At 27.8% G+C, this 13503-nt stretch overlaps 1 protein-coding gene across 1 annotated transcript in view; it reads left to right on the forward strand.

The window, feature by feature from the left end:
- The first annotated feature begins 7057 nt into the window (after positions 1 to 7057).
- LOC110282984 (putative leucine-rich repeat-containing protein DDB_G0290503) overlaps positions 7058 to 13503 on the forward strand; it is a 90093-nt gene continuing 83647 nt past the window's right edge. Inside the window, exons 1-3 of the mRNA XM_071185811.1 lie at positions 7058 to 7412; positions 10508 to 10597; positions 12962 to 13082. Coding sequence (XP_071041912.1) covers positions 10520 to 10597; positions 12962 to 13082 — 199 coding nt within the window. The 5' untranslated portion in view covers positions 7058 to 7412; positions 10508 to 10519. The remainder of the gene's footprint in view (positions 7413 to 10507; positions 10598 to 12961; positions 13083 to 13503) is intronic.

Here is a 13503-nt window from a genome sequence, read left to right on the forward strand (position 1 = left end):
ATTGGCAAGCATGTAATATCTTTTTGGAATGCTTCATTTAATGGAAGTTTCATAACTAAGTTTTTTTTTAAATATATAAATTCATTTTTTATCTATATTTGAGACTAGTTTCTTTTGTTAATTTAAGTTTTCATGTTTAACACCATGCTTTCGTGGATTATGCATTAAGTTTTTTCATGAAAACACAAAATTCCTGTTAATTCTTTATAGGAAGCAAGTTTCTTCTATTATTTTAAGTTTACATGTTTTAGGCTGCTAATTTTGTTAGGGGCAAGTTGTTATAAAAGTTTAAGATGCTTTATTTTTTTTATTTCATAACTCTATAAAAGAATTAAGTGTCATCATATGGACCAGTGGTCACCAAACTTACAAAGATCCTGAGCTTCCTTACCATTTTTAAGTCCTTCTGTGAGCTACCAACCAAAAAAGAACTACCTACCTTTTTAATAAATTTCTAACATTTTGTTTATTGGCGTAGAATCAAAGTTAGTCAACTAGAGTGCTATCACAGTTTAATTTCATTATCTTTTTAGTAGCATATTGTTTAAAATCAGAAGGATTGATGTATCCATGATTGGTTTTTGCTTAATTTGGGTTTATAGGTTGTTTTTTTCCTAATTTAATTATTCAAATATTTATGTAACAAAACTTAACATAAGCAACAAACAAACATAAAATCTATTTCTATTAAATTTTCAATTGTAACATTATATTGCAAAAATTTGTATGTAAAATTTCATTGAAAAAAAATTATTAAAATTGTTATCTTTTTTTTACCAACTTTTTCGTTTTTATTTTTACACCTGTCCTGCAGTTGATTGATCATTAAGATACGGTTCCCAGCAGATTACCAAAGTCAAGCATCACTTTCTGCGGTCAGTGTGCGTGTGGATGACCGCTTGGCTCAGTCTGCATAGGGACCGAGGATGTGCGGTATCGGTCCTCGTTAAACTGTTCTACTGTGAAATCAAGGCCAGATTTACGTATAAGCTAAATAAGCTGTAGCTTGGGGCCCCGAGATGACAAGGACTCCTGATCCTACTTTCCCCCCTCTTTTTTGAAAGTTTTAATCGGAGCTGGGGCCGTCAGAAGCCCAAAATGCACTTTTTTCTTTTTTACATTGTCGGACATAATAAATATAAATGAATGGCTGAATAAAACAAAAAACTTCGTTGTCTTTAGTAGGGAACATATCATCTTTCAAGCAATTTGAGTATTAATAAATTATTTAAAAAAATTATTTTTTTTAGTTTAAAAGGTGAAAAAGATTTTTTTTTTTTGTGCTCCATCATTCGATCATCAGACTATTTACTATCTGTTTCTAAGGATCAGAATTCCCTTTTATTTTACTTTAAAATTGTACAAATAATATATTTAATGCTTTCGTGTGATATGCAGCAGTTTTAAATAGCAATTTAAAATATCTAAAAAAGGACAGAAATTGTCAGTTCAAAAAAAAATAAAATAATACTTTTAAATAAGAATTTAAATAACTACATACGTTTGTTTTGCTATCTCATTCTATATAGCATTATTTAGAGTAGACAGTTGCGTGTGGGTGTGATGATGACGTAAGAAAAGAGTCATACAAAAAAAGCAAATTTCATTTCAGTTAAAATCCTTAATATTATATTTTTAAACTCCTCGAAAATGTAGTATAAGAGGTATACAAATTAACTGTCGCAAACAAATTAATATTAAGTAAGAACGAAACAAAAATGATATCGAAATATGCCGAATCACTAATGAGACCGGGATGAAAGACATCGAAACCTATTGGATTGAATAGTATAACTAGAAGGTGTTTCTAAAATTCTGAAATCTATCAGGCTTTAATTTTTTTTTCTGTCACAAACTTTATCAGTAATTAAAAATAATAAATTCGTTAGATTTCAATATTGGTTCTGTTTTTTCGTTGATTAAATGTTAAACATTAACAGATATTTGTGTTTTAAACATTTCATTCTATAATAAGATAATTATTCTGCAATTGTAATAATCAAAAACTAATTGCAAATTGATGTAAAGCTTTAGTGTGTTCTTGGGACTGTTGCTCTTTCACATCCTAGCCACTATACACCATCAAGAGCAGAGCTGATACTTTAAACCCGTATGACATTTATTCTCTCTGATATTTAATAGACCCTTTAATGAATCCTTAAAAATATAAGCCAAAAATTTACATAAATAATGACAATTTTTTTCTTGCACTAAGATTTAACGAATGTACTTTAAATAATTGAAAAGAAAGCAAAAATAATGAAGAAATATTTTCAATATAAACATCAATTAAATAATATCAGCTTACGAAATGTTCTTTTTATTTTTACAAACAGTATTAATATAACGGCCCTCACCTGCTCCAGGGACTGCTGAATTGGGTTCAAAATGACAAGGCCATGGAGTTTAATATTAGTAGTCGTAAACTCGAAATTGGGTCGGCTATGCAATGACTGTTATAAAATAAACTAATAAATTTGGCCGGGATAGCCTGGTTCATAGGGCGTTGGACTCGTGCTCGTGAGAGTTTGAATCCAGTGGGCAGAAGAATACCCATGTATAAAATGGTGACTGGTGCATGTTAAATCTGTAGGGGTCACAAAGTCCTCCAAGTTCTCATAACAAATAAATACCTCTGGGTACTAATCTAACAGTTCCCTTGTCTTCTGGATTGGGTTCAAAATGACATGGCCACGGAGTTAAATATTAGTAGTCGCAAACTCGAAATTGGGTCGGCTGTGCAATGACTGTTATAAAATAAACTTAATAAATTTGGCCGGGATAGCTTGGTTGATAGGGCGGAAACTCAAAATTGAGTCGATTGTTCAACGGCGGTTATAAAAAAAATAAAACTTATAATCAAATTGTATTTTCTTGTTTTCTTTCTAACTCTTTGCATATTTTCTACGCACATTCAAAATTTCATGTTTCTAAATCTTGTAGATTTTGTAAAAACAATTGAGAAAAAAATCATTAAAAATTGCAAATAAAATGTATTCAAAATGAATCTAAAAAAAAGCTAATATATAATAAAACTAAATATATAGTGGCCCAGCAAGCCAAATTTTTACTCTGTGCTTAAAATGTGTTTCTTTTGTAACTTCTTCCCCTCGTTCAAAAAATATGTGCAATGAAAGAAAGGTTCTACATAATAGTCTCATCACAATTAATATATTTAACAACGAAGTAATATTATTAAATTTTTTAATAATATAATGTTAATACTCAACAATAAAAAATAGTGACAGTTTACTTTGGATGTATAGAAATGGAATTGAACTTATAAGGGCCCCATCAAGCTTAAATCCGGCCCTGCGTAAAATGCTCGACTTCGCTTGCAGATCGTCCGGCTATCGAAGCGGGGGTGCCATCCCCTCTCCAAAGGATCAAAATTATGATGGCATGTCTTCCTATCATCTTCAGAAATGTTTCCTAGACCATTGCCAATAGCCCATTGTGCAGCTCTAGTGAGACGTAAATGAGCTGCAACAACATTCTTAGGGGCCGTTCAAAAAGTACGTACACAAAAATAGAGAAATTTTAAACCCCTCCCCCCCTTCGTACATTACCGTACATAAGGTCTTAATCCCCCCCCTAGAGTACGTACATTTTATTAGTCTACCCCCCCTTTTTCATAAAAATTGAAATAATTACGTTTTAAATAAAATTAAATATTTATTTAAGAAGTGTGTAGGAAAAAGTCAAATTTAGATTGTGTATGCTTATAATGTACGTACTTTGTATAATACCTCCCCATCGTACAAAAAAGCAAACCCCCTCTCCCCCCTTCGGGATGTACGTATTTTTTGAACGGCCCCTTACACCTATTAGTAGGTATAGTGTGTATTGTTTTAAATATGTATACTATGTAAAAAAAAAACTTAATTTCTAAAAAAAAAAAATTGTTTCTAATTTTGCTTCTTCTGGAGAAATAGATTTTGTTTCAAGAGAAGATGTAGATACAATATGGTCTCTCACAACATTTATTGCTTAAGTTTATTTTTTTAAACTCTTAACTTCAACGTAAATATTATATTTTCTCGACATAAACTCTAACACTTCAATTAACCTAATGTCTATAATTTAAATTTGTTAATTTAAAGATTGATTTTTTATCTGATCTTTTAAAAAAAGTTGTCTTGCGAGCGTCAAATTTTGTATTAAGCTGGAAAGCTGTTAGTATCGCATCTTGGCAAAGCCAAGACACTGCAAGTATTACCTTAACTAGATAGTTGAGAGTGTAACGTTAAGTTTTGTGCTGAAAGGTAAAAAATGATGCTTCCATTGTATTGAGGCAAATTTAGTATCAAGTTGGAGCAGATATGCACCCAAGATTTATCACTAGTGATAATTCTAATTATATGTGTCCCCATCTGCAGTAGATTCTGAAGCAAATGTTGCCAGAACAAATTATGATGGCTGAACTCCTACAAGCATTAACTGCCCTGAACCACAATCGGAGCTATACCAATAATTTCTACAAAAAAGCCCAACTACAATGGCCAGAACGTCACCAAGCTGTTCAATAACCAAGTATGGGTATCAACTATTTAGTAAGTAAGTAATGTTGCAAGGATAGGCCCATTAGATTGTTCTTGTGTTTCATGGTCAGTTGCTGGAAGAACCAACATGCGCAGAATTTTTGGTGCAGTCTACTGTCACACTTCGATAAACTCAAATAAAATCTTCCTCCTGCTTTTCAGCTAATTTTGTTACAATCAAAACAGGGCGCTTGCTTCGAAGTTCCTCATGAATTTCGCAATTGCCTCGCAAAAATTTTTTTTTAACCGTACACAACTTAATGTGATAAACATTTCTTTCCATAAACATATACCATTTCTGTATAATTAGTTTTTGATTGAGTCTTTGATTAATCATTAATTGATCCTTCGGTTAAGTCCTTTAAAAATCTGTGCACCTCTCACTGCTCTTCTCTAGTCAGTTATTAAGCACCATAGGGGACAGTTGGCAGTATGTGCAAAAGATTAACGCATGCAATTTCAGAGATACCAATAAGAACCTGGTTGATAAAATGCAATTACTCGCGAAAAACTTGCCAAACAGGTCTCGTTCGCACCGCTGAATTTTTATTTACGTATTTTTTTTTTTTTGCGTGTTATTAATATGAACAGTATTTCTCAAAGTGGTAAAAATTTCTCAAGGCCTCATTAGAATAATAAACCACTGTGTTACTGAAAAGAAATATCAAATAAAACTTAATTATTTTTTTTAATAGAATGAAATGTTTGAAAAATAATCTATACAGAATGATTCCATAAAATTAAATGGGTTTTTAGAGTCCTTACAAAAAAATATAGTAAAGAAGTATGGACGTAAAAGACCGCAAATTAATATTTAAGCAAGGAAGATATATGAACATTTCATTTTGGAATTCTCCCGATTTATTGGGCAGGTAAGAGTTATGATTTTTATCATAAAAAATTTACTTGTTAATAATTCTTTTTTTTTTAATTTGATGATAGTTCTCTATAGAATGACTATCTAAGTCTGATAAAGAATTTTAAGACTTCAAAAAAAAAGAAAAAGAAATTTTTTTACATCAATATAATAAAATTTTAAGATCGTTTTTTTTTTTTTTTTTTTTNTTTTACTGCAAATCGTTTTTTAATCGTAAGCATTCTTTATTTTACGTTTTTTAGTTTTGATTTTTTATTGACATTAATTTTTAACTTTCGCATATTTAAACTTTTAATTCATTTACAAAAATAATAAAAAAACTTTTTTTTTGCTAAATTAAAGGACATAACATTGTACGTCTGTGTATTCGCGATCGCCATGCATCCTTGGATACGCACTTTAGCTTGGACTTTCTTTTCAGGGTTTTATTTACTAAGTTTTCATTTAGTTCTATCAGAATTATTGGTAGAGAAGAACGCCTTTTTTTAGCAACAAATAAGAAACAAAATTTCCCTAAGGAAAACGCAGAAGAATTTAAAAGACGATCCAGAACATTGGTAAATCATTTGGAAACAGAGTGCTTCCAACATTTAAAGAACAATGACTCAAAAATTTTTCCATTTCCAATCCAATATCAACAAACTTGCAACCAATAACTTCCGATTTCGTGATCGCATACTGTTAAAGATGTGTGTATTAAGGTAAAATACATATATTTTGTCTTCAAATCATTATAAACTATAGGAAAGTTATTTCATGCCACATTTCTTACTTCATTCCAATAAATAAATGTGATTTCAAAACGTGTATAAATAATAGTTATAGAATATTCTTCTTTACATAATTCGCGATCGCAACGAACTATAGGGGGCGTTGTTGTATGAGACTAATACCTGCGATTTCTAAATGAACAGTCATTCAGTTACTCTAGAGACATCGTTAATGTAGCACGTAGCATTGCAACGTTCCTTCTTTATTGTGGCTAATTAAATTTAAAAAAGAAAAATGCTTGATANTCATAACAATAAAAAATTTACTTGTAAGTAGTTTTTGTTAAATTTGATAATTCTCTACCGAATGATTTTCTACATCGGATTAATGATTTTCTACATCGGAATGATTTTCTACAAAGACTATAAAAAAGAAAATCTTTCTTTAAAATGAAATAAATTTTCATATTTTTTTAATCGTAATTATTCTTTATTTTAGTTTACAAATCATGATTTTTTATTGAAACTTTAAATTTTTCTATAAAAATTAATGTAATTAATTTTAAAAGTAATGTAATTAATTTTGCATATTTTAATGTTTGAAGTAATATGATTCAGAAAAGCATGGAATTGGAATGTAAAGTTTAAATAGACCTTTCATATTGAATCATTAAATTTAGTAGAGTGATTTCACATGCATTAGATTTTAACTCGAATTTGAAAAGATACATATTTTTTTTCTGGTTATTCACAAAAATTTTTCCGATGTGTTTGGGATGTTCCATCTCCAAAAAAAAAGTGATTCCATTTTGTTTTTGCTTGAGCAAGAAAGAATATCAAACAATTTTCATTTTTTAATTTAATGAGCCACAATAAAGATGGCAGTCATTCGCCCCTTATAGTAGAGGTCGTTGCTTTCGCGAATCGCTAAATGTAAAAAAATTAAAACAACCCACAGCGATGCTGTTGTTGTTGAGTTGAACAGAAATGAGTAGCCTTAAGCGAACAAATGAGCGACTGCAAACCTAATATAAACAAACATAAAAAAACCAAGCTTCTTCATTTTAGAAAGCGAACTATAACATATTGCTTCTTTAAATGTCATTCATTAACTGTATAAAATTTTTATTTAAAAATGCGGTGTACGGTATTCTATGTCAGAGAAAAAGACATTGTTTATATCTTTAGTATATAATTCTGACACAACTTTGGTGTGGAAATATATGTTTCGATTTTGTGACTCATTTAGAAGATATTATTGTCTCATTGCGAAAATAATATTGAGTATATTTTTTTGAAATTATATTTGCATGATTAATTGTTGTTTAACATTATAATTATGAATTATTGCCACATAGTATACGTTAAGAAGTTTAGAATCTGTTTTTTTTTTTAAGTAAATCTGTTTTTCTACAAATAGTTAGCAACCACATACTGATTTTACGATACTTATCTGTTAATAAGCTGATGTATATTGCAGTCTGTTCTAAGACATTTTCTTTTTATATGTATATATATATTGCAGCTTATACGCAATAAATGCAACTTATTGTTTTTCTTAAATATATATATATAACTCATATTAAAAATGCTTTAGTTTAATTCGATTTCAATTTTAGTTGGCATAATTATGACTATTTTTGTCTTGTTTTTGCAATTCAAAATTATTGTTTTGAGGTGATTCTTTGACCCTTTAAAAATGAATGAAAATAATTAACATATTATGTTACTCAATAATGCTCTTAAAGAGGTAGTCATAATTACTCTCATTGAAATTTTCAGAATGTGAAAATTTAGGGTATCTTTAATCACTTGTGAGAGAACATTCTTTACATTCTAGAATTGTTTTCACATTTCGCCAGACCCATTTAAATTATTTTTTTTCTTCACTTTTAACTTTATTTATTTATAGGGCAGAGTTTTCGATAGAATCCTGACTTAACTAAAGTCAAATAAAGCAGGCTTTGTTAGACTATATTCTTCTGCTTCAAATTTTTCGTAAAAGCTGTTAGCAATTTCTGGAATTGTGATAGTTTGGTGCAATGATAGATGATTGCTTATTTTGAGGTTAATTGAGCGTATTACCTCATAAAGCTTGTATGTCAGTCAGTCATTGATTTAATAACCTCAAGGACACAAAAATAACTGAAAATGGATTAAGCCAGTTCTACAAGTTTTTGTTATTATTTATTTGTAAATTTTTTTAAATATTTTTTTGTTTGGCTGACCCACTTCTTGATTTTCTGAACTAACTTTTCCACTAATTTGAAGCTAGATTTTTGATTTCCGTGTGCTAGATATGGTTTTAGCTTCTTGCTGTCTCAGTTTCCTTTTTTTTTTACCTTCCCGCAGGCTATTTATATGTTAAGAAGGGAGAGGCTTCTTTTATATGTATGTTCTAGGCATTTTTCTGCTGCAGAACATGCAAAGTCATTAATTTTGAGTTAACGTGAAATATGGTCATAATTTCCCTGTACTGATAAAGAAATGGAATAATTATGACCACCATATATTTTTAGGTTATAATAATAATAATTGAAAATTATAATTATAAGAAGAAAAAAAATATCCAAGACTGTTCATATACATAATTTTACACTAATAAAAAAAAATTTATTTTAGGGTTAAAAATCAACATGTGCCAAAACTGTTTTATGAAGATTGTATAATTTTTCAGATTCACTTGAATATTTGTTCACTACTTTTTTAAAATTTTTTTTACATAAGAACTATTTAAAGAGTCCTGAAAAAATATAAATCATTTTCTGAAATTCTTACCTTAGATAAGCATAACTGCCAAGTCTCCTGTTTTTTAACATAGACTCCTTATATTACGACTATCTCTTGTTTACCCATATATTCTCAAATTTCTACGTATATGTCGAATAAATTTACAAAAAATGTTCACCATTAAAATACATATCTTTTTCCTCATCAGATGGTGATATTGCCAGTACTGTTGTATGTTGAGTTTTATTATAGTTTAAGTAATTATAAATAATGGTTTAAAAAAATCCTCTTTAGATTTATACATAATTGTTACTTGGGTAAATATAAGTACCTAAATTATTTTCAATTTCTCTTTAATTTACATAATTATGCATGATGTATCAAAACTTTACTCATAGCCTAAAAAATGTTGCTAGTAAAATCTCCGTTATTTTATTTCTATGTTGGCAAGTATGGATAAGTGTTTTATCTGTTTTTTTGTTAATTTTGTTTGTTCTTATAAATTCTAGCAAAAGTGTTTCTCTTGCACCCATGCCCTTTTAAGAACAGGTCGCCTACACCAGCCCTTATGTGTATATGTACTCCCAGTTGATGCTCTATAAAATGCCCCTGATCGACTGAAGATTAACAGACATTATAATTAGAGTACATTATATTGCCAGTGCACAATACCATAAATATTTTATCATAACTAAAAAAAAAAAAGAAATACTAGACTATATTCAATAATAAAATGCCATATTTTAGTAAGATACAGGATGCCAGTTGAATAATTGATAATAATGCAACTTTTTTTTTCTTAATGTTGATGTACTTAAAAGTACCAATTAAAGTAGAACATAAGAGGAAAAAAAATATTTAAATAAATAATCGGTTCCAAATAGCCATTTTCGATAAATAATATAATATGTGTCTAAATAAATGCAAAGCTACAGATTTTAACCTGAGAGTAAACCATGTAAGGGAACTAGCATTTTGCAGAAAGAGTGAAAAAAATTTCAAATCAGAAAAGTATAATTGATTAATTTATTATACTCTTATTTACAAAAATACAGTAATTATAATTTACAAAAATCATTAAAAAATTTTTTGTAAATCATAAACTTGAATTTTCTGCCTTTTTTCTTTGTGCCCTAAGGCAGATGCTAGGTTAACCTACTGGAAGATCAGACCCTAGAACAAGGTGTGCCTAATTTAAGCATAAATGTTATTAAATTCATAGTTAACTTTGCTGAGGGTATAGTAGTGGAGAATAAGTTAAGGTTATGTTATGTAATTAATCTGTGCATTAATAAATATTTATTACAAGCAGAAAGGATAAAAAAAAAGTTTTTTTTTCTTTCTAAACATTCATTTTGTTAAAAATATTTTTTATCCAAAGAATATGTTTGATTTGTTCATATTAAAAAAATTGTTCTCTCATCTATTCACATTTATTTTTCTCTCTAGATATTCACTTAAACTATAGTTATAAGAATACTTTAAGAGCTAATTCCTTTTCTTTTGTATAAGCACTTTAAGCTTTTAAAAGAATGGATATTTAAAATAATAATAAATAGAAACAACATTTTTCTTTCATATCATTTATTTTTAAAGAATTATATCTAGTTATATACATTTGAAAAACTAATAAGTATTTCTATTTTTAGACTGGCATTAAAATGCAAGAAAGTGGAAGTTTTGAACGCTGTGTTGTTAAAGTTGAAAACATTGAAGATGACTCAACACCCAAAATACTTGTAAGTATTTTGTGTTATAATTACTATTTACAAATGTTTTCTATTACTTTGGAAAAATTATCTGTTAATTACTAAAAGAACCTTTATAATTAACATATAAATTATTTAACTTGTTTCTATTATTTTATTATTATTAACTTTTATTCGAGCAGAATATAGCTTAGTTTTATCTAAATACTTGACATTTATTTTTTTTGCACTTGTTTATCTTCTTATTTTTGCAGTCTGAAGTAATAAATGCAATCGTAATGCGTTATTTGATCCTAGCTCAAAAATTCTGCTCATCTAACCTTTTTTTACGAAAAAACAGATCAAATAATTCAATTTGATGCTGCATTTCTTCAATGTTTACTTGACTATTAATTGCTCCCAAACAGTCCTCTTTTACCTTCAAAGTTCGTTTTTTAGTGCTAAGTCCATTTTACTCCTCTAGTTCCTCATTAAAATTATATGAAGATTAGTACATGGGGCGTAGCATTTTTAAAAAGTGCTTAAAGGTGCTTATTTTTGATATTCGTTTTTTAAAAGACCTTAAAGATGCTTTTTTTATTCGGTGTTTTTAAAAAGTACTTAATTTTCCCTTTTCGAAAATGAGTTTTTTTTTTTTACCATGTATATTTTTGCCACATATTCTGCAAAAGCTTGGTTTTTACATTGTTCTATTCAACGTTTTCACAATTCATTCAAACACAAGGCATGCTGGTATACCGTTGGTCTGTAGTGTATGAAAGGGCCAATCATTTAACATGTTTGATAAAATACTTGCAAACAAATCTTGTATGATTAAGATTAGTTGTTTCAAAAGTTTGAGCTGATCTCACTGTACTTCTTTTTAAAATGATTTTAATCATATGAAAAATTAATTATAAAAATTTTAAAATAGTAAACTGAGGGGTCATTTACGAATTGATTTGTTTACTTCCATTGCTACATTCTTAGCTGCATTTGAAATTAAAAAGAAGAAAAAAACTCTTTAATTAAATATTTTAGGTTCTGATTGAAGGATATTAAGCAAATTACATTTATGAAAAATATTTTTTCAAACTAATTTATATTTTATTTAGTGTAATAATTCTTTTAAATAGTAATTTTTATTATCATTAAATTTGTGATTTGAAAAATTTGTTTCTGCTGTTTTATGTTAACATGCAAAATTCAGCTTTCTTTAAATTTTTTTTCAAAAGAAAAACATGCTGTTGCAAATATGTATGATTTTTTTGTAGTTCTAAAATTGCAAAATTTGTATCCTAAGGATTGTCTATTAACTGTACAAAGTATTAAGGTATCTTATTTATCTTCATGAATTTGTGGTTTTAAGAATTTTTAGTACTCTTGAGTTATTTTGTGATTAATATTTTAAAAAAAGTATGATTTTAGGAAATCTTCACTTAAATATGTGTCTATATTCTGCATATTGTTAGTAAATGCTTTTACAAATCTTATATGATTTAGATTTATCATTTCAAAGTTTGATTAATTTTTTAATCATTTTGTTTAAAAACAACTGAAAAAATTGACAATTTAATAAGCCAGATTCACCAATGTGGTGTACTTAGGAACCATGCTACTTCTTTTTTTTTACATATATTTTCATAAATTATTAAAATACTATTTTTCTTTTAAATTTTTTGATTAGTGAAATATTGAAATTACTCATATTGATTCTTATCTTGAAATTGAGGAAACATTTTCTAATAAGTTTTTTAATAATTTACGAGCTTTTAAATTTTTTTCTAATCTTCGTGGTTATTGTGATTGCGTCCAATTAACATTTCAATGATAAATAACAATTTAACAGGGACCATTCACTAATTTAGGTATTTAATATGATTTCATTTAGATGCTCATTATCTGTCTGACATTAAAGAAACTTTGTGATAATTAGGTACTTTCTTGAGACAAAAATTGTACAGATGTGTTGAAGTCTATAAAAGACGAGAATTGTAAATGTAAAATACTGGATAGTGTTGTAAAAGAGTTTTAAAAAAAATTTTCTTTAATCACAACTTTTCCCTTTTTTTTAATAATTTATACAATTTATGTACCAAGCCTGTGCAAAATTAATAAGTTTTAAGAATTTACTCAAGAGACAAATTTATTTCATTTTTATTCTATACATCTTTTAGTTTTTGTAAAATTTCAGATATGCTTTGGTAAACTACTTTTTTCTTTTTTTAAGTTCTCTAAGTATACTCTTTTGCATGTGCCGTATAAGTCAGGAGAGTTTAGCTATATGTAGAAGAAATGATTTAAATAGAAATCATACATAATAAGTAGCTGTTGAATAAGAAAAAAAAAACTGTTTAATATTTATGCCTTTTATGCAAACATCAGTATAATCTGCATTATTTTTTGTTTTTTTAGGTTTCAAATTTTGGAAACTTTGGAGTTCTTTTTCTCTGTCAATTCTGCAAGAATTTGATGAAACAAGTTTTAAAATGTGAGTACTGTAAAAAAGAGCTGGATTGCAGCATGCAGGAATTAGGTTAGTACAATTTTATAAATTTAAGAATCCTTCTAACTTTATCCCTGCACTATCTTAACCAAATTCTTTAAATGAAAAAAATATTTTTCTGCTGTTTGTAAAAACAGTACTGATCTTACCATTCTTTGTTTATGGTAATGTTTGCAGTGTTTGTGATGAAATTTAATATCTTGAATGATTTAATATCTATTTAATATTTCTATTTAATAATTTATCTATTTAATATGATTTAATATTTATATTTATTGATTTAATATCTATGAGTTTATCTAAATAAACTGATGTAGAATCTTTGCAAAAATAAAATTACCTAATTTCAATTTAATTATCACATTAACCCGTACATGCTTATAATAAAGTTAATTTTTAAGGTTAGTTAAAGAGTTTTCTGGTTCTTTTCTCTTCTATATCTTCAAATTTG

This window comes from Parasteatoda tepidariorum, chromosome 9 (genome assembly GCF_043381705.1).
Source record: "Parasteatoda tepidariorum isolate YZ-2023 chromosome 9, CAS_Ptep_4.0, whole genome shotgun sequence".
Classification (NCBI taxonomy): Eukaryota; Metazoa; Arthropoda; class Arachnida; order Araneae; family Theridiidae; genus Parasteatoda; species Parasteatoda tepidariorum.